Raw genomic sequence first — 21,141 nt, forward strand, 5'->3', positions numbered from 1 at the left:
GAACCCCAATGGAGGAGTTAGGGGAAGGACTGAAGGAGCTGAAGGGGTTTGCAATCCCATAGGAAGAACAACAATATCAACCAACCAGATGCCCCCCACCCCCACGCCCAGAGCTCCCAGGGACTAAACCACTAACCAAAGAGTACACATGGAGGGACTCATGGCTCCAGCTGCATATGTAGTAGAGGATGGCCTTATCAGGCATCAATGGAAGGGGAGGCCCTTGGTTCTGTGAAGGCTCGATGCCCCAGTATAGGGGAATGCTAGGGAGGCGAGGTAGGAATGGGTGGATGGGTGGGGGAGCACCCTCATAGAAGCAGGGGAAGGGGCCATGGGGCAGGGGGTTTGAAGAGGGGAAACCAGGAATGGGGATAACATTTGAAATGTAAATAAATAAAATATCCAATTAAAAAAGAAAAGAAAACAGCTACACATCCTAATGATTTTAGTGCAAGCAAAAGGGTACAGTTCAGTCATCTAGCAGTGACAGGTTATAAATGTATTCTGCTCTCAGTTTACTACTATCAATCTCAAGAATAAGTCAGAAAGACTTTATACTACACCTTTTATAACTGTGTAAAAATGAGATGGATGGTACAAAAAACAAACAAAAACAACCGAACAAAACAACAACAAAAAATAAAAACAAAACTCAAAACAGTCAAGTATTGTAGCCCACACCTCAGGTGTCAGAGGCAGGAGGATTCTGAGTTTGAGGCTAGCCAGGGCACGATCACAAGTTCAAAAACAACTCCTTGTCTTTCCATAATTGAACCACTTTTATTTTGCTGCTGAATTTCCCGACCAGTTTCCAACCGTGAACATCCTGAGCCAAGGCACTGTCATTTTCTATTAAGGAGAAGGAGGAGCCAGCTCCCCACCTTCCCTGAAGCAGCATGGAAGGCTCCTAGAGTTCTATGGCCACAGGAGGGGCTGTCTCTGCAGTATGGACTCCTTATCTCCCTTTCAAACTCCCACAGACACAGGGCAGCTGCATTAGCCTATGCTGTGCCTCCAGTCAGGACATCTGCTTCTATGGTTTCTCATTCTGCCCTCAGGGAACATTAAGACACAGGAAGGCCCTTATACTATGCTGTCCGTGACTGTTTACTTGAGCTCTCCTCAAGCCTGGGGAACTCAATGGCTGTTATGGGGCAGCAACAAGGAGGGTGCTCTGTGAAAGAGAGCTTGATACTCTCTTATCCTAAGAGGTTCTTCTCTACCTTCAGCAAGACTTGCTTCCTAAGAAACCAAGTTTTCATTACTGCACTTCCTTCTTACACTGTCATTTCTACCACTGCCATTTCCTAAGCTTTAGTGTTAAAGGGAACCTTGGCACTGCTTGCTGCTGCTCTAGTGTTGGAGCCCTTCCCCCATGGAGCCTCTGTGCCATGGAGTCCCCCCTCTTGTCTCTGAATACAGTTCTCTGTAACTAGCAGGCTTATCAGGGCACCTTCCACTTTCCTGAGGGCTGCCTCAGGGCATGCTTAGCCAAGACCGGAGAATGTACACATGTACAGTCAGTGAGCCTAATTCTAACTAGAAGTCAAGCTTTAGTATTTAAGTGCCTTTAGACTTTTTAAAGCTAATGTTTTGATGCTCTACTATTTACTTTTATCTATTTTTGAACTGATTCCAATCTAGGCATGGGAGCAGGATATGATTTATCGGGTCAAACCAGACTCCAACCAGATAAAGTAAATAGCATGATACTCAATAATGATGTCTTAATGAAGATCTAAATGTAAAAATATCTCTAGCCAGGCATGGTGGCACAGAGCTTGAAATGGGGAGCAGGAAGATCTGAGGCCCAGCCTAAGCTATGCAGTAAGAGTTTTGTCTCCTAAAACCAAAACCAAAAAAACAAACCACCGTAAGCACCTCTCCCTCTACAGAAAAGAATCAGAGGGTCTAATGGATACACAGTAACCGTGAAAACCTAAAAGGAAACAGACTATTTTCTGATGCTTGGCTGGTTTTCCAGAGTGCAGCTCTGTTCCCCAGGCCACAGACCTGTCTTGAAGATGTGCTTAGCACTAAGAAGGTTATGAGAAGTGGGTCCTAGCAGATTAGGTCGGCATAGAGATGTCTTTCAAGTGGATCCTGGAACCAGCTATGGACTCTGCTTCCTAGCTACTTCCATGAGTTGAACAGACTACTCTGTCAAGAGCCCGACACCATGATGTTCTGCCCTGCTGCAGGCCTGAAGGTAAGAGGGGTAACTGACTATGGGGTGCAATAAATTCTCTGAGAATATCATCTTGTATTTGTTCAGTAGCAAAACTCCCTGGTTCAGTTTCAGGTGCACTTTGGCAGAGTCCACTTTTCCTACAATCATGCTTGTTTTACTTTTAAGATCCTACAGGGATCCACCGGAAATCAGTTAAAAAATATAGTTTATCCTTACAAAAAGAACTTTAGTTTGGTCAAGATACTACAATATTGTTTGAGATCACAGTGAACTCCCATTTTCTTCCACCACAACAGAAGTTAAAATCCAGTTCCAAATGGAATCGCTTTTCCATGGTTTGATGTATATATCAGGCAGTATAGGTGGCATGTGCCTTAACCCATTACTAGGTAAATGCTTATGACTAAATCTATTTTCCAAAGACAATAGATGATTCATTTATTAAAAATATTGGCATGTGTTAAATAAAAACATGCAAATAAAATGTCCCAAACAAGAATAGTTATTGGGAAAGATCTAGTAGTTTTTCTTTTTCAGTAGTGTTAGAATCCCTCTTTAGCCATCTTCATAGCTAATTTAGCTACAGTCTAGGCAATCATAGTGTGGTCTGAAGGTCTGAGTCTCAGCTTTCCCCTACTTTGTATATAAGTGCCCATGTGCAAGGGGAAATGTTAAGAGGAATGGAAGTGTATTTGTGCACCATTCTGTTGACAGAATCCAGTCAATCCAGCAGGCAGGAACCTTGCTTTATCTCTGTAGATGTAGAACTTGAACTGTCCCTCTATGTATCATCTTTTCTTTTCAACACACCAATCACTTCCCAATAATTATCAATCCAACTCCTTGTCTTTAAACCACCCCATACTTTAATGAAACTTTAATAATAACCAATAAAAAAGGCAGCAAATGGATCAGAAACAGAGAAGATAGTCTGGAAGACCAAGAGCCAAAAACAGAATTCTAACCGTGAGTGACTCCCTCACTCATTAAGTTTTGTGATATTCTGTCATGCAAGCTGCCACCCAGGACCATCTGTAGTGCTGGTCTTCTTGGTCTCTTCATTTAGGCTGAGTGTTAAGAGAAAGCTCACAAGCTGACAGCACACTGAACAATTTCACACTACTTTGCAACTTCAGCATGATTTCACTAAAATTCTTTGTCTTTTGCCAAGTCCCTGGCAGTACATATTAACAATAGTCACTCCAAAGTGTCTCCTCTCTTAACAGATCTAATTCTGAACAGCTCAACTCACTTCTTCTGGTTGCTATACATGCAAATCAATCATCTTAGATGACTTCACCTCTCCATTAAGTAAGGCATTATCACTTTCTGTTTTTCTTCATGTTTTATCTGTTCAATTGTCGATGTTTACAATCCATTAGATGAGGTATTGTGATAGGTATGTCCAAACTGGCCATTCATTTTTGGTTTTATACTATTCTTCTTCCTGACATTTTGTCTTATAACCAATCTAATGTTGAGTATGCATCACAAAGGAAAATGAAACTTCACAGCTGCCAAGGGTTCAAGAAGCTGTCTAGGGTTGGTCAACCACTGGCAAAGTGCCTGATGGTAACTATTTTGTGGCTTTTGAGGTTTCTGTTGCCAGCTTATATATAGACACCACTGTGACTTTGTTAAGCCAAGATAATATACACGGGCATGGGCTACATTCAAATAAAACTAATTTTTTTCCAATTTTTTTATTAGGTATTTACTTCATTTACATTTCAAATGCTATCCCCAAAGTCCCCTATACCGCCCCCCTCCCACTTCTTGGCCCTGGTGTTCCCCTCTATGGGGCATATAAAGTTTGCAAGACCAAGGGGCCTCTCTTCCCAATGATGGCTGACTAGGCCATCTTCTGCTACATATGCACGAGCTCTGGAGGTACTGGTTAGTTCATATTGTTGTTCCACCTATAGGGTTGCAGACCCCTTCAGCAACTTGGGTACTTTCTCTAGTTGCTCTATTGGGGGCCCTGTGTTCCATCCAATAGCTGACTGTGAGCATCCACTTCTGTGTTTGCCAGGCACTGGCATAGCCTCACAAGAGACATCTATATCAGGGTCCTTTCAGCAAAATCTTGCTGGTATATGCAAAAGAACTCACATGATATGCACTCACTGATAAGTGGATATTAGCGCAGAAACTTAGAATACCCAAGATACAATTTGTAAAACACATGAAACTCAAGAAGAATGAAGACCAAAATGTGGACACTTCGGCCCTTCTTAGATTTGGGAACAAAACATCCATGGAAGGAGTTACAGAGACAAAGTTTGGAGCTGAGATGAAAGGATGGACCATCCAGAAACTGCCCCCCGCCCCCTGCTCCCAGGGGTTCATCCCATAATCAGCCACCAAATGCAGACAAATAAAACTATTAAATAAATAAGTGGTAGCCACAATGGTAATGCTTTCCTAATGTTTTGTTTTGTTTTAAATCTTGGATACTGTTAGCTACTGGGAATTGAACAGAGGGCTTTGCATAAGCTAGCCAAGTGCTCTCCCATTGACCTACATCTCTAACTCCAAATTAGGCTCTTTCATAGATGGGAGATCAAATACTAGCTTTTGCCTTTCAACTTAAATGTTGAGCATATGTAACTTATTCAAAAACTATATTTATGAAATTTAGCAACCCATTTCTGATTCTAATATCCCTTTGCAAGGAGACAAAGAACTGACAGTAAATTATTTATAATCACCAACTTAATTTAAAGCCAGATAATAAATATAGTGCCACACAATTTACTTAGTGATAATTTATCATGGTATTTCTCCTAAGTTTTAGCCAACTTAATATTTAAAACACTGGCTTTCAACTACAACACTGTTTTCATCACACAAAAGATGACTTCGAGACTCATTAAAGAAAAGGACAAAAGAGAATGACTTTGTGGAAGTAAGCAGATAGGAAAGAAGGCCTGCTCTTCAGTTTGCTGCTCTCTTCCTAGCATCTCTTCTCTTGCAGCACTCCCTAGAGGCCCTCTTGAGTTAAATCAAACAGTAGCCTCCTAGTATTCTGGATCAAGAACTTAATAGATTATGAGCCATTTACACATACTTCTCCCCCTACACACTAATAATCTTAGCATTAGCAAATATTTTAAGATTTAGTATACATTAAGATGAAATTAATTGTGACTAATAATGGTTATGTCTATTTTCTAATAGTTTTTCTGAGAAGTTGGAAAATTTTATAGCTGAATCACTGCACAATCTGGTAGCTGCACTGAATTTATTTTTGAAACAGAGCTGATGAACTCCAAATAAAGACACTACACTTTTTTTAAATTGTTCATTATGTTTGCCTTTATTACACTTAGATTTAGTGTGTGTGTGTGTGTGTGTGTGTGTGTGTGTGTGTATGCTCGAATGCGGATGGCGTGATGAGGAGGTCAAAGGACAAATTGAGGGAGTTGGTTCTCCTCTTCAAACCATGTGGGTCCTGGGTATCAAACTTAGGTTGTCAGGCCTGGTGGCAAGCACCTTTACTTGTAGATCCATTGTCCATTTCCTATGTTTAACATGTTTTTGCAATAATCTTTGTAAAGTCACATGTTAGCTTAACTGCAATTGGAAAAACAGAATCTACAAGTCCACTGAAGTGGACACAATAACTTCTGGCATGTGCGTCAAATGGAGGGCAAACAGCCTAGTGAGGGCGCCTGCCCCTCTGCGACACGAGAGAGATTTCCCACTTTTTATTTTTATTTTTTGGTTAATTCATTTACTGTAACTGACATGTGACATCAAACAAACTGAAAGGTAAATGTCAGGTATTTAAGTTTGATAGCAACAGTTCTAGTTTGTGCTTGGAGATTATAACCAGGAAAGATCACTTCATTTGAACCAAAGTAGAGAACTACTCTCTAATTAGTGGGAAGAGTCAACACCTACTTTCCATTTAGTTTCTTCTTCAAGCCAAATCCCTAAGAGCTGATACCACCAAATACAGCACACCAGACAATCTGTAACTAAGCCAGACTTTGTTATGAAATTCTGGGAGACAGGGCAGCTAAATAGTTATCATCCTCAGGTTACCTGCAGGTCATTTTGTGGGTTCCAGTCAGAATCAAATATGATGCAGGTATCAGCAGCTGTGAGATTGATTCCCAGGCCTCCCGCTCTGGTGCACAGGAGAAAGACAAATCGGTCTGAGTCTGGCTTACAGAACCGGTCGATGGCTGCCTGGCGCAGGTTTCCCCGTACTCGCCCATCAATTCGCTCATAGGTGTATCTGAGGGAACCCAAATGAATGAAAGCCCAGGTGTTAATCATAGTTCAAAGAACAAACAATTAGGAAGCTACTGCCCAATGGCCTCAAATACATCACTTCTAAATCTGGATCAGATGACAACAGTCTCTAAGGAGTCCCACCCCACTACAGGAGAAGCAGAGCAGATTAAAATTGCACTGAAAAATGTCTTCCTTGTTTAAAAAAACTAAAACAAATACCAAAAAAGCCAGTTATAAATCAAGGATGCCTACAAAACTTAAAATCAGAAAGTACTGATCACCAATAAGTTATCCAAACAACTTATTCTCACCAATTTCCCAGTTTATACTTGCAAAGAATGCTGTCCTACAATTCTCCTGGTAGAGAAACAAATATAAGCCTTAACCATTGACTTCAGCAGTGCTCTTCGCTCAGGGCACTGGGAAGTGTTAAGGAGCTTGAATTGCCAGGCCTGGGCTGCAAACTGGTAACTTGCACCCTGTCGGTTTCTCAAAAATGTTAAAGAGCAAAACCTCCATGTGTACAGCTACAGCACAGAAAAGGGTTTCTAAGATGTGCTGAGAGCAGTAACCCTAAAGACCATGAAGAGGGGAATGGAGTGAGTTAGAGGGCACCAGATTCAAGAGTACAGAAATATTTGGCTAGCATGGTCGGGTAAAGAAAGGAGAATGAAGAACAGGCAATGGAGATGCTCGGGGTCAACTGCTACTGTCCATTCAGAAAGCAAAACACAACACAGAAGAACATTCATGTGGATACTATGAAATTAACAGAGTAGTAATGCACACCAACAATCTTATTTTTCCTGTGTCTTTTTATAACCTTTCTGTTTATCCTACTGACAACAAGTGAATTTATAGGGATAAGTTACTCTGGGCACTAAAGCTGACAAAAACTCAAAGGTGAAGGACAAGTACTAGGAACATTCTGAGAAAAAGACTGAGCCTGGGAGCTCAATGTTTGAGCACTGACTGCCTGTGCAGAGGACCTGGTTTGATTCACAGTAACTACATGGTGGTTCACAATCATATGCAACTCCAGTTCCAGGGTATCTGACATAGTCTTCTGATCTCCTTGGACACCTGGTATGCACATAGTAAACACACATGCTTATAGGTAAAACATTCATACACATGAGATAAATGTACTGGCTGGTTTTGTGTGTCAACTTGACATAAGCTGGAGTTATAGAGAAAGGAGCTTCAGCTGAGGAAATGCCTCCATGAGATCCAGCTGTAAGGCATTTTCTCAATTAGTGATCAAGGTTGGTGCCATCCCTGGGCTGGTAGTATTGGGTTTTAAAAGAAAGCAAGCTGAGCAAGCCAAGGGAAGCAAGCCAGTAAGTAACATCCCTTCATGCCCTCTGCATTAGCTCCTGCTTCCTGACCTGCTTGATGCTTGAATTCCAGTCCTGACTTACTTTGGTGATGAATAGCAATGTGGAAGTGTAAGCTGAATAAACCCTATTTGAACCAATTTGAAGCCAGATCCACCAGACAATGATGGTTCTCAGAGTAACCCACATTTCAATGCTGAACAGAGGAGTTTGCATAAAAACTAAAAAGAGCACTTAGAGACAAGTTAGGGACACTAGTAGAGTTTGGGAATTTAAAACTCTGACCAAAGGCAGACTCAGTATACCTAAATATCAAAAAAAGAGAAAAAGACTGAGCCTGGGATCAAGCAGGCTCACTCTGTACTGGGCTAAGTGTGATGGGGTAGAAGCAGCCCAGACCTTGGTGAAAAGACAGGGCTAGGATTCTATTAAACCACAGCCTCCTTCCCTTCTATGTCAACAAGCAATACTACAGGAACACAGGATGGGGGTCTTACGACAAGATAACCTTGAGCATCAAGGAGAACCTAGAGGCCTGTGGGTCCTAAGCTGGAATTGGCACAGCGTTTGGGAAGAAATCAACAAATAGGGATGATGTAGCTTGACGTCACAAGAAGAGGGGTTTTTGTGTGTGTGTGTGTTTTCTTCATAAAGTAGAAAGCATCCTAGGAGCTGTAACATAACAGCTTTCAGGCAATATGAGTGCTGAATGGCTGAGACAAGGGTTGTCACTACCACCTGTTTAGTTTTGAAGGAGAAAAAACTAAAAATGGATGAAATCACTCCACACTATCCCACTTCTGTATGAGAGTCTGGCATAAGATTAAATGAGGACAAAACCCTAACTGACAGCTGGCACAGTAAAGATGCTCAAGAACAAAGAGAACCTTGAGAGTCAGTAAGGTTGAATGAAGAAATCAGATACCATCAACTTCTCCACACCAAACTTCAGCAATTAACCCTATGTAACAACTGTACTGTGAATGAGATTCCTAGGAACTAATGTGGCTCATCAAGCTGTAATTCTGAGAAACTGTCATGTGTCAACAAGAAGCAGGTGGCACTCTGGAGAAACCTCTGAGAGACAGGCTAGGGGTGGGGACAACATGTTTTTGGCACAAGACTTGTTGACCTCAGAAGGCCTGAAGGGAAATATATAATATTCTTGTCTGCCAGCAATAAGCAGTTTACTGTGTACCTATAACACAGGTCTCAAAAACAGGTAGGTAGGTGGTCCTCCTTATTAAGTGTACATAAATGGCCTAGGAAGATACAGAAAGTAGCATGTTTCTCAATTTTTCAAAGACATCAATCTCTGTTTATTTAATGTATAAAAGTCCAATTAAATCCTATTGTGAATATATCTCTCTTCCCTCTTTATAAATTATATATGTGTATACAAATACATTGCAGTTAAGGTCTAGAATGGTTACAAGTAAGTTTAAAGAATAATTTTGAAGTTCATCTAGAAAAATGTAAGCAAAATAATAGATTTTTTAAAAATATTTTTATGTGTATGTGTATCTATGTGTATGCCACATGTGTACAGGTGCCTGTGAAGGCCAGAGAGGGTATTGAGTGCCCAAGAGGTAGGATTTCAGGCAACCATGAGTTGCTCTGTGCAGGTGCTGGAAACTAAATTTGGGTCCTCTGTAAGAACAGCAAGTGCTCTTAACCACTGAACCATCTCTACTGGCCCACATTTAAAGGAAGAATGAAAAGAATGGACATACACCTAGCATTTATAACACTTCAGTAAATGTTATAAGTAGTGCTTGATAATAAATGTTGGGGAAAAGATATCCTATTTTATTAAATAGAAAACTAGACAATTGGACTTATTTGGAAAGAAAGTAAAGTTCTATAGATTTTATTGTTCAAAACAGAAGGCTTAAAAAGAGACCGCCTTCAGGCATGAACAAGGACTTATCCAGGTGTCACGTTATATATTTCATATTTTCAAAGAGAATCATAACTGGTACACAAATTAAAATAAATAATAAAGGAAAAACAACCTAAAAGAGAGCATAGTACAGACTTATACTTCCCAAGTCTGTTCATATCACTGTAACTCACTATCAAAAGAAAACAGCACCTTCAATAGTCATATAGAGTCATATATATTTTGAAGAGTAAGATATGTACAAAGAGCAAGTGCTTTGACAAAAAGTTTGTAATCTATAGTGAACTGACAAGCTATCCAACTGTTTTGTTGGTTCTGGTTTAGACTTATCAGCTTCCCCTCTACATTTCTACAATGATGCTCAGAGGACTTTCCTTATTACCTAATCTGACTCAAGAATTACCTATGCATATTAACACCAGCACTTCCCTCAGTTAAGCCTGTCATTTGTTTTACTCTTTCTAGTAAGGGATTTAATTTATAAGGACAAACACAATTTTCAAGGATATCTGAGACCTTCTCCAGTTTTACTACTTGAGAAGAAAGACGTGTAGTGCTAACAATACTAACTATAATGATCTTGTGAACTTTTATCCTTGCAAGTGCATTCTTAAAAATTTATCATCATCATCTTCAGGTCACTGGTGTATTACAGTGACAGAGAATCTAAAGTAGTATGAGGAGTCCAGGGCAGTTCCTTCCTGAATCTCAATAATCTCCATGATACCAGACTTCTCACTTGTACAGTCATAAAAGTCAGGTCCAGTGAATTACAGGGCAGGAAGTGGAGAGCTGGCTGCCACCATTAGTGTCACAAAGCCTCAGAGATCCAGTGAGTAGACAAACAATTCTTTTTGAGTTGCTGGCTTAAGTACTTCAGAAACGTAAGGAGGCAGCATTTTCCAGGATGTACTTCTATCACACCACACAAAAAGAATGTTACTACGTCATTTCCTTAGCCTTTCCTAATGCTACTGCAATTCTATTTCTTCCAACTGAAGTTAAATATAAACAAGCATGGGATTTTTCTGAAGCAAAATAGTAACTCCACATTATAAAAGCTATGAATTTATTCCAGACAGTTAAACTTGAGACTACTTGATTCTACGATTAACAATGGACTTAATAGTCAATCTTTAAATAAAAAGATATTCTTTTACTCTAAAGGTGAATGTTCTGTTGTTAAGACCTATGTTAATGGATGTTAAAGACATACACTGCTTGTAGTGGTGGGTGAGTGTGCCGATGAAGGAGTCTCACCTCCTCTGGATGAGATAATCTTCCAGGATGTCGAGACAGCGCACCATCTGAGAGAAGATAAGCACTTTGTGGCCCCCTGCGATGAGCTTGGGGAGAAGCTTGTCTATCAGCACCAGCTTCCCCGCTGCCTGGATCATGGCCTGCAGCTGGAAGTCAGAGGCTTCAGCGCTGTGGGCTTTTCTGAAATCTTCCAGAATCTTTTCCTCTGCCCCTGAAAAAGAACGGACAAAAAGCATTCTTCAATAAGATGTAATTAAAAACTGTTCTTTGTTTTGTAGATTCTGGGCAAACAATGAATCCTGACTCAGCTAGATCAGCAGTCAGACTCCATGTTTGCTGTAGCAGGAGGGCCAGCTTGCTTTCCCAGATTTCCCTCTAAGAAACTCAGAGTCAGAGATGTCAAGTTCTAACCCAACTTACTCAGGTAAAGAAAATTATCCAGAGAGTTCACAAAAAGGCTTTCACACTTCTTATTACTGCATAATTAGCTATAAAAGAATCCAAGTCACACTACAATCAGAATTCCTCAGAAATCTTTAGTATCTCCCCACAAAGCCCCCCCCAAACAACAACCCCAAAGCCAAAGCAAAATACCCAAACTAGATTGATGGAGATGGCTCAGTTGGCAAGCCCCGAGTTTGATCCTCAGCACCACAGAAGGAGATGGGTACGGTAGCATTGCTAGCACAGGGCAGAGGGGAGAGGAGGACACACACTTGGGCTTCCTAGCCAGCCAGTCTAGAGAAACTGATAAACAACTGATTCAGTAAAAGACTGTGTCTTAAAAAACAAGGTCCAGAGTGACTGAGGAAGATACTAGACTGTACCCACCCCCACCCCCACCCCCAATTAATCAGTATTGACTAATATGACTGAACTTTTGTGCAGGCTTTTAATCTCACTGCTACATCATCATTCATTCAACTAAGTAACAATTCTCTATTCTACAGCAAAGTTTGGGTTAGAGTACAGGGTATAAGGGCAGAAAACTGATAGCTACCACCCACTCTCTGCCAGGCAGAAACAAAGAATTGGTAGAAATTATTACATTATTCAGGCAGATCCATCAACCTCTCTGATGCTCTGTTCTATACTGTATAAAAAGATAAAAATGTTCTAGTCTACTATACAAAGAGAACTTAGCAAACAGGCCTTTCTTATTACTGGCTTTCAGCAGAGACCCATGCTTGTCCTGAGTTACTGCTCCCAATTGCCAGACTCACCATTGATCAGGTAGGGGTGGTTACAGCATTTTCTCAGCTCCATCATAGTATTGATAAGATTGGGCATGTTGTGTTGATTTGCACCTTTGGTCAGGAAGGAAAAGTTTTTCTCTAGGATAGCACGATAGTACTTTTTCTGGATATTGGTCAGTTCTACTTCAATGATGGTCTCTTGCTTAGGAGCAAGGTTCTTCTCCACATCATCTTTCAGGCGCCGAAGCATCATTGGTTTTAGGATAGACTGCAATTTCTTTACCTGTTCAGGAAAAGGAAAGCCATTTATTTGCCCCAGTCTGGACTAAATAATCACTGTGGTATGTCAACATTCACTATAATCTCTTCAATATCATCATAGTATTGTGATCATAAAAATGACATAAAATGTCATAGACTGATCCCTGAAAATGGGGACCTTACAATAATATCTGGAGGAAAAAGGGATATGGTTTCAGTCCACAAATTATCAAGAACTTATGTTGCAACCTCTTAAGCGAGATAAAAAGGGAGAAGGAAGTCAGTATCTATTCTCTAGGATGAAGAAAACAAACCTTTCTTGTTCTTTTTGTAACACACACGCACACACACACATGCACAGAAGTTATATGAAGAATATTTTGTCTTGTTAGAAGGTACAAATGATACATTAAGAAGGAAGACTAAGACGATGAAAAGGACAGAGTTAAGAACTTAGAGGCGGTTTGAAATAGAGCTACCCTATGCCTTTTAAGTAACAGCAGCAGTATTTTTGTTTAGAAGTAGGAATGTATAAAGAATGTTGTATAGCAATATCATGGGAGCTGTCATATGTGGGCCATTCAAAACCTGGTAGTATTCTCTGCTATAATCTGGCTCTGTGTCTAAGAACCCAGATCTGTACAAAGATCTCCATTCACTAGACTGTCCCAAGGGAACTCTCTCCCTCTTCCAGAAGACAATGACAGGATAGGTGATTCAGAGTCAAAGCACCTGAGTTAATCTACATACAGCTCAAGTGTGGTACCAGCAAGATCAACCCTGATGAGAAAATAAAATAAAGACAGGAGAATACAAAAGAAATTAAATTCTAAAGTCAGAAACGGCTTGCTGTTCAACATTTCTAAAAGGGGCGGGACCTGCTGTAGCACTGCCTCCTGAGAAAACACAGCACCGCTTGCAGGGAGGTTAAAGAGACCCTTAATGGAACGGGTTTTAGCAATGATGAGCGTGCTTTTACATTGTGAACAGGCACTTCTGAGCTTATATGTATTGTGTTTTAAAATAAACATTTCTTCTTCAAACAATAAGTAGAACGATGATTATCATCAGAGAGTGGGTCTGGGGAGATGTTGGTCAAAGGTTATACCATTTTAATTAGACAGAAGAAAGTCAAGAGAGCTACTGCATAGCATGGAAACTATAATAACATATTCTTGAGGACTGCTGTGAGAGTGGATTTTGAGTATTCTCACCACAAAAAGTAAGATGGTAATGTACTGCATAGATTAAGTAGCCTGATTCAGCTATTCTACTATGTATATATATATATTTCAAAGCATATTGTACACACACACAAAAATACAATTTTTGTGTCAATTAAAATAAACCAGATAGCTAATGAACTAATCCCAATTTTAAACCTAACTTTCTTTAGACCTTGATTATCCAAAGGCATTAAGGAATGTAGTTCCCCCAATGGGTGAAGAATTACTATGTAAGAGCCTAAAGAGGAAAACAGAGCTAGCTAATTGTTAAAGGTACGGACAAATGTCAATCTGCCACATGCCGGGTTCAGCTTTTGCCCTTCACTTGGTTCATACCTGAATCACTTAGAGTATACTACATGCCAGACACTGTGCTGGTCAATACAACAAACACAACTTTGGAGAAGATGTGGGCCTTGTCCTCAAGGAGATCATTGTCTAGGAAGAAGAAAAAATGCATACCACAAATTAAGTGCAATGGGAGAAGAGGATGTATTCCCAATGGTCCAAAAATGGAGAGTGGGCTGGAGCTGGCTTTCGAAGGATCAACAGATATTGAAATGCAGGGGGGGAAATTACATGTGCTTTTAAAATTTTTTAAATTTTTATTTTTTTACTGTTTTCAAAGTCTGACTTGCATGACAAGTAAAAGCATCAGACCGGAACCAGAGTACACTCTTGACAACAGTTGGCCGTAGTCTCAAACCTTTGTGGTCTCCAAATTTTTTTACACTTCCACACTTTTGCACTGTTGCTAATCAATTTACAGAACTATGTCTTTCTTAAAATAAAAATGTGTAAGACTTCTGTTGCACTCTTGTTTTTCAACTCTCATTTTTCTTCCCACAACACACTCTATCTCTTCTGGCTTTTCTTGTACTGCAGTCATCCTGTTCAGTCGAACCAGGCCATCTATCACTACTCTGTGAGCTTCCCGGCACTCATTACCCTGAGCTCCCCCTCTCATGGAAAGGAGTCATTCTTCTTTTTTCATCATTGGAAACTTACCTATTGTAAAATATTCTTAAATTGTACTGTCTCCCTTATTCTAGATTCTTCTTCTTCTTTTCTTCTTCTTCTTTTTTTTTTTTTTTTTTTTTTTTTTTTTNGTTTTTCGAGACAGGGTTTCTCTATAGCTCTCTCTGACTATCCTGGAACTCACTCTGTAGACCAGGCTGACCTCAAACTCAAAAATCCACCTGCCTCTGCCTCCCAAGTGCTGGGATTAAAGGCATGTGCCACCACTGCCCGGCTTTATTCTAGATTCTTAAACAGGTCTGATCTTTCCTTTTACTTTTCCCAACTCTGTTATTTTGTTCGTCTTATAGCATTTAAACTTGTTTGACACATTTTTATAATTCATAGTAAATATTTCTAACAACAATAGATGAATATTAATTTTTTAAATTGGGTCCAATAAACTAGACTGTTAACAGATCTTCAGAAGCAGGAAAAGCCCAGGTAATTGGACAAAATCAGACTCAGTTACTCCACATATATGACTGGCTTCTTTTACTCACATTTGTGTAATGCATAAGCAAGAAGAGAGGACCTGGAAACATGCTGCAGATTATGGAGCAGAAAAGACAAAGGAACAGGGAAGCAGAAGACAACAGCTTGCTACTGAGGCCAGAGCTACAAATCACATCAGTGAGAGTACAGGGGCCTTCAGTGAAGCAGGAAATAATAATTCTTATTAACAACAAGAATTGCTAATAATTAGGTGCCTTCATCAACATAAATAAACGAATATACAAAACAAAGGAGGCAATGCTCATTTTACAAGAGTAGGAATCTTAAAACATTCTGTCCTCATAGTGACTTGCACTTTTCTTAACCACTATCTTGTCTCAATCCTTTAGGCTCCGAATTACCTGTTCTTCTGTTTTGAGATCGCCAAACTCCTCTAAGAAAGCAGTCTCTGAAGGGAACTGTGAGGGCTCCAGAAAGTTAAGCAAACTGAAGAGCTCTTCCACAGAGTTCTGCAAGGGTGTTCCTGTGAGCAGCACTTTGTGTTCCTATAAAAATGAGAGCAGATTGTGAACCATGTTGGAGCCACAAAAATAGTACATGTTTGTGGTGAAAAAAATTAGCCAGGGTAATTTGTGTTCAGTTTCTGGCAAATCTTTAATGAAAAGATAGAGTACCAATACTGTATATGTATAGAGTCATGAATAGGCCAACTTCTTTTTCACATCATGATTTCAGCAGCAATTTCATGAAAACTAGATCAACCATTCGTTCACTCAAAATCACCAAGTGCCTATCCACGGTTACAAGGCAGTAATGTTAAAAGACTATCCTCAGGCTGGAAAGATGGCTCACTGGTTAAGAGCACTGACCGATCTTCCAGAGGTCCTGAGTTCAATCCCCAGGAACCACAACAATAGTGGCTCACAACCATCTATAATGGGATCTGATGCCCTCTTCTGGTGTGTCTGAAGACAGCTACAGTGTACTCATACACATAAAATAAATAAATAAATGTTGAAAAAAAAAAAAAAAAAAGAAGAAGTCTATCCTCTCTGGTACCAATTCATTCAGGGCCAAGAAACAAACTATAAACACCTCACAGTTCCAGGTTACAAATTTCATGTTATTTTAGTGCTTTCTAGGCCCCTCAGGGACTCGATCTATGGCAAAAAGGATGTGGATGTGCAGAAGGCCGTGGAATACTTCCTCCATTTTGAGTAGAAGGAATTTATGTTTATTTATGTAAAAAGCTATCTAGTTCTCACCAGGGCCATGAGCTTTAACCCTTCCAGAAGTTTGCAGTTCCTATTCTTCAATCTGTGGGCCTCATCAATTATCACACAGCTCCAGTGGATTTTCTTCAGCTCTGGGCAATCTGCCAGGATCATCTCAAATGTTGTGATGACGACGTGGAACTTGAAGACTCCTGAAAGGGGGTTTCCCTGAGGATGACAAGCCAAAAGCAGAGCTTTGCACCACAGCTACTGAATTCTGGTAATAGCAGACTTGAGAGAAACAGCACAATTCAATGACAGATGAGATGCCAATATGCCCTGTTTTCTCTCATATAAAAAAATGAAAAAAACCTAAGAATGAACCGGCTGTTTAGATGAGAGAAAACGCAGAATACCAAGGAAATGAATTTACGAGTCATTGGCCTCATGAAGTTAAGACAAAATGAGGGCAACAGGGAGCTTTTCACTTCATATTTATGATGCAAAGGAAAGCAGTTAGGACTCATGAATCATCTCCAGCTGGAGTCTACCTAACCCTAATACTTTCAACACTCAAGAAAACCCTCTGCTACGTGAGTTTACCTTATCACTCAGGTGCTAGCACAGACTCCGATAGTGGTGTGCAAGTACCTAGTGCAAGTGCTACTGGACAGGCTACACCCCTATCGTGCTGTGTCTAAATGCTGCCATCACATCTCAGAGCTGCCCAATAGTAAAGCAATATAAAATTTTCTACCAAGCAATATCAGCATTGTCTGAAGGCCTGGTTTTCCTCTGCCTGATTATTTAATTTTTACTTTAATTATGACAATCAGTGCCCAGTAAAAGTACAGACCCATACTTAGTAAACTGATTACATATAACAAAAGCATAGAAAACAAAGCTGTGTTTTCAACAACATGAAACCCATTTTTTACCTTTCCCTATCCAATTTCTTCATTTTCTCTACGAATTCCCTGGGCTCAAATTCTAAACACCATGAATTCTTTTTTAAAAAGTGTTTTTTGTTGTTATTTTTGAGACAGGGTTTCTCTGTATAGCCCTGGCTGGCCTGGAACTTGCTATGTAGAACAGGCTGACTGAAAACTCAAGAGATTTGCTGCATCTGCCTCCCAGGGATTAAAGGATTGTACCATCATGCCTGACCCACACACTTATTTTTATTTTCTTTAATAAGTATGTAATAGTCCAGACAAAATCTTTTGCATATAAAAGCAACTTCACAGACTAGCCAATAAGTTAAGTTTTCAGTGTTGAAAAAAAGACCTGAGATATACCTCATGGGGATAAGAAAGCATTTCTTCAGTCTGTGTTATCACAGTCTTACACAGAAGTCAGCCTCAACAGATAGAACTGGAAAAGCAAGCCAACAGCAGCTCGAGATATGGGTTGGAGCCCCTGAAGGCAAGTGGCAGAAAGGCAGGTCTGAGGTTGGTGTCTGACCTTTTGGGTAGAGAGGCTCACCTGCGCATCTCTGTACACCATTTCGTATTGCTGGATCATCTGTCTGCTGATCTGGCTGCCGTGGTACACAATAGCGTTCATCTCTGTCCACGTCCGGAATTCTCGCTCCCAGTTAGTGATGGTGGAAAGTGGGGCAATGATGAGAAAGGGGCCGTGGATTCCCCTGACAAAGATTTCTGAAAGGAATGCGATGGACTGGATGGTTTTTCCTAGGCCCATTTCATCAGCCAATATACAGTTTTTTCTGCAGAGGGTAAGAAGTATGTGTAATTCATTATTGATATAAGGAAATTACAGAGGCTAGTTCTAACTAAAACTCTAACCTGTGAGATTAATGAAGGCTTTATAATTTCATAGTGATCAAATTAAGGCTAGTTTTATAACTATTTAGACTCTGCCTATGCCAACTTATGAGAATATTTCTAAAACAGCTTTTAGAATAGAAACTAAATATATTATAAAACAATATTAAGGGGAAATGTCAATAACCCAGGCTAGATCATTTAAAATTTAATTTTTAAATTAATTTTTTAAGATAGCATACATGCCATTGTGTATGCCGTTATTTTTGGTTCCTCTTGTCCCTGTCCCAGCGCTATTCTCCATGCCCCCACAGAGAGCCTGTTTTTTCTGTGTCACACATATTCAATTGTACTCAACTGTACTCATGAGGGAACACCTGTGATTCTTTAAGTCAGTTTTTAGAACTACAAACTTCCTTAACACCAAAGTAAAGATGGAAAGGAGTCCCAATGTGTAGCCTCTGTGTTATCAAAGGACAACATTTTAACCTACATAATAAATTCCTTCTCATGAAACTATAAACATTGCTACCTTCCAGTGATGAGAAGCAAGGATGGTGGTCCTGGAAGGCAAGTTAATGCATCTGGTCTCACTCCCTCACTGTTCAGACTCCAGACCTGGCTTAGCTGGGTAAGTTATGCTCTGGGTCACACTGTAAGTAGCAGAGGCTACAGTAGAACATTAGGCCACTTGAATCCCTTTTAAGTGTGTTTTGCATTACAATGCATTAATTTAAAAATAACTGAATGGGATACAATAGCCAATCATAAGAAAATCTCAAGTTATGTTTTCCAGATTTCATCTGGTTCCTTTAGATTCTAATAAGAACCCGAATAAAACTAAGTCACAGCTGAGTGTTATTGCAAAAATCCAGTAATCTATTAAGCCAAAACAAATGTGGAGTGAGTCTAGAATCTAGATATGTTCTCTTTCACAGACTTTAATTCTAGCACTTGGGAGGAAGAAGGGGTCAGGAGTTTAAGGTTTTCTTAGTATACAATACAGAATTTGATTGAGGCTACCTGACCACATTAGACCCTGTATCAAAACACTGAAACCCAGCCAGCCAGTGCCCACCCTCATAGCTTCGTTGCTATCCTTTGGCTCAGACTGTGCCCTCTACTCATTTCTCCTTTAGTTGTTTGGGAATGATTCCAGATCCAGTGTTCTAAGCCTCAGGGTACCTCAGGTCAAGGCAACGAGGCAGCTGCAGTGTGTGAGCACTGGCTGGCTCAGGACCCTCACCTGTTGTACCAGTTGAAAAGAAGCCAGTTCATCCCCTCGAGCTGGTACTCTCGCAGCCGGTTACTGTTCTTATACTCACGGGATGTCTCCAGTTTTTGCCACGCGTCAGAGGCAGGTCGTTCCTAGGGAAGGAAAAGAGAGCACAGTGCACAGAAAGGTGTTAAACAACACAGAACCATTGGCAAGATAGCAAATCCCAAATGCTGTTCTAAGGACAGATTCAAACTGCTGTTTTCTTTCTTTGGATATTTTCTTTATTTACATTTCAAATGTTTTCCCCTTTCCAGGTCTCCCTCATCTACCTACCCACTCCCATCTCCCCATCCTGACATTCCCCTACACTGGGGCATTGAACCCCCTCAGGCCAAAGGGCCGCTCCTCCCACTGATGTTCAACAAGGCCATCCTCTGCCACATATGCAAACGAGCCATGGGTTCCTCCATGTGTAGTCTTTGGTTGGTGGGCCAGACCCTGGGACCTCCATGGGGCCTGGTTGGCTGACACTGTTGCTCCCCACATGGGGCTGCAAACCCCCTACCTCCTTCAGTCCCTTCTCCAACTCCTCCATCAGGGACCCCAAGCACAGTACAATGGTTGGCTGCGAGCATCTACCTCTATATTTGTCAGGCTCTGCCAGAGCCTACCAGGAGACAGCCATATCAGGCTCCTGTCAGCAAGCACTTCCCAGCATCTGCAATAGCTTGTGAGTTTGGCCACTGTATATGGGATGGATCCCCAGGTGGGACAGTCTCTGGATGGCTTTTCCTTCAGTCTCTGTTCCACACTTTGCATCCTTATTTCCTCCTGTGAGTATTCTGTTCCCCCTTCTAAGAAGCACTGAAGCATCCACACTTTGGTCTTCCTTCTTCCTGAGTTTCATATGGTCTGTTAATTGTATACCATGTGTGTTCTTTTGTGACTGGGTTACCTCACTCAGTATATTTTCTAATCCCATCCATTTGCGTGCACATTTCATGAAGTCATTGTTTTTAATAGCTGAGTAGTACTCCATTGTGTAAATGTATCACATTTTCTGTATCCATTCCTCTGCTGAGGTATATCTGGGTTGTTTCCAGCTTCTGGCTATTATAAATATGGCTACTATGAACATAGTGGAACATATGTCCTTATTACATGTTGGAGCATCTTCTGGGTATATGTCCAGGAGTGGTATAGCTGGGTCCTCAGGTAGTACGATGTCTAATTTTCTGAGGAACTGCCAGACTGATTTCTAGAGTGGTTGTTGTTACTTTTCTTAATGGTGATACATTCTCTAAATTTTACCATATTATGAATACTTCTATAAATTTACAGATAACAGACCAGTTTATATCTAGTGTCAGACAGTGTTGCTGGGTTCTTGGGTGCTGTTCTCATCTACACCTCAATTTCCCAACAAGTTACAATTAGTTGAGTTTCATGGTTTCTCTAACAGAATTTCATTTTTGCTTTTTGTGTTTACTGTATCGGCTCAGTAAAGAAAAATGTGGAAAATGCCCCATTGACTAGTGACTAAAGAAAAAAATCCTTTATAATCAAATTACAAATTGTTTAATTCCCCTTAAACAAAATACAGGCATCCTTACTCTTTTATTTTGCCATTTGAAATACCAGTTTCTAAAATTATGAATATTAATGACGCCACATCATTATCAAGTTTTTTTTAAAAGATTTATTATTTTAAAAAGTATGTTTGTATATCTATTTCTGTGTGCACATGGGAAAGTGCGGTACCTAGGTGTCCAGAAGTGGGAGGTGACAGATCTACTGCAGGTGCAGTGACAGGTAATTGTGAACTGCCC

General features: G+C 40.3%; 1 protein-coding gene across 2 annotated transcripts in view; it reads right to left on the minus strand.

The window, feature by feature from the left end:
- The window catches only part of Chd6 (chromodomain helicase DNA binding protein 6), a 112,143-nt gene that overhangs the window by 55,377 nt on the left and 35,625 nt on the right, over positions 1–21,141 (minus strand). For both annotated transcript variants that reach the window (XM_029536310.1, XM_029536311.1), the window contains exons 10-16: positions 19,340–19,461; positions 17,792–18,035; positions 16,358–16,534; positions 15,494–15,637; positions 12,160–12,415; positions 10,937–11,147; positions 6,242–6,437 (exon numbers count right to left, since the gene is read on the minus strand). In XM_029536310.1, coding sequence (XP_029392170.1) covers positions 6,242–6,437; positions 10,937–11,147; positions 12,160–12,415; positions 15,494–15,637; positions 16,358–16,534; positions 17,792–18,035; positions 19,340–19,461 — 1,350 coding nt within the window. The remainder of the gene's footprint in view (positions 1–6,241; positions 6,438–10,936; positions 11,148–12,159; positions 12,416–15,493; positions 15,638–16,357; positions 16,535–17,791; positions 18,036–19,339; positions 19,462–21,141) is intronic.

This window comes from Mus pahari, chromosome 3 (assembly GCF_900095145.1).
Source record: "Mus pahari chromosome 3, PAHARI_EIJ_v1.1, whole genome shotgun sequence".
Lineage (NCBI taxonomy): Eukaryota > Metazoa > Chordata > Mammalia > Rodentia > Muridae > Mus > Mus pahari.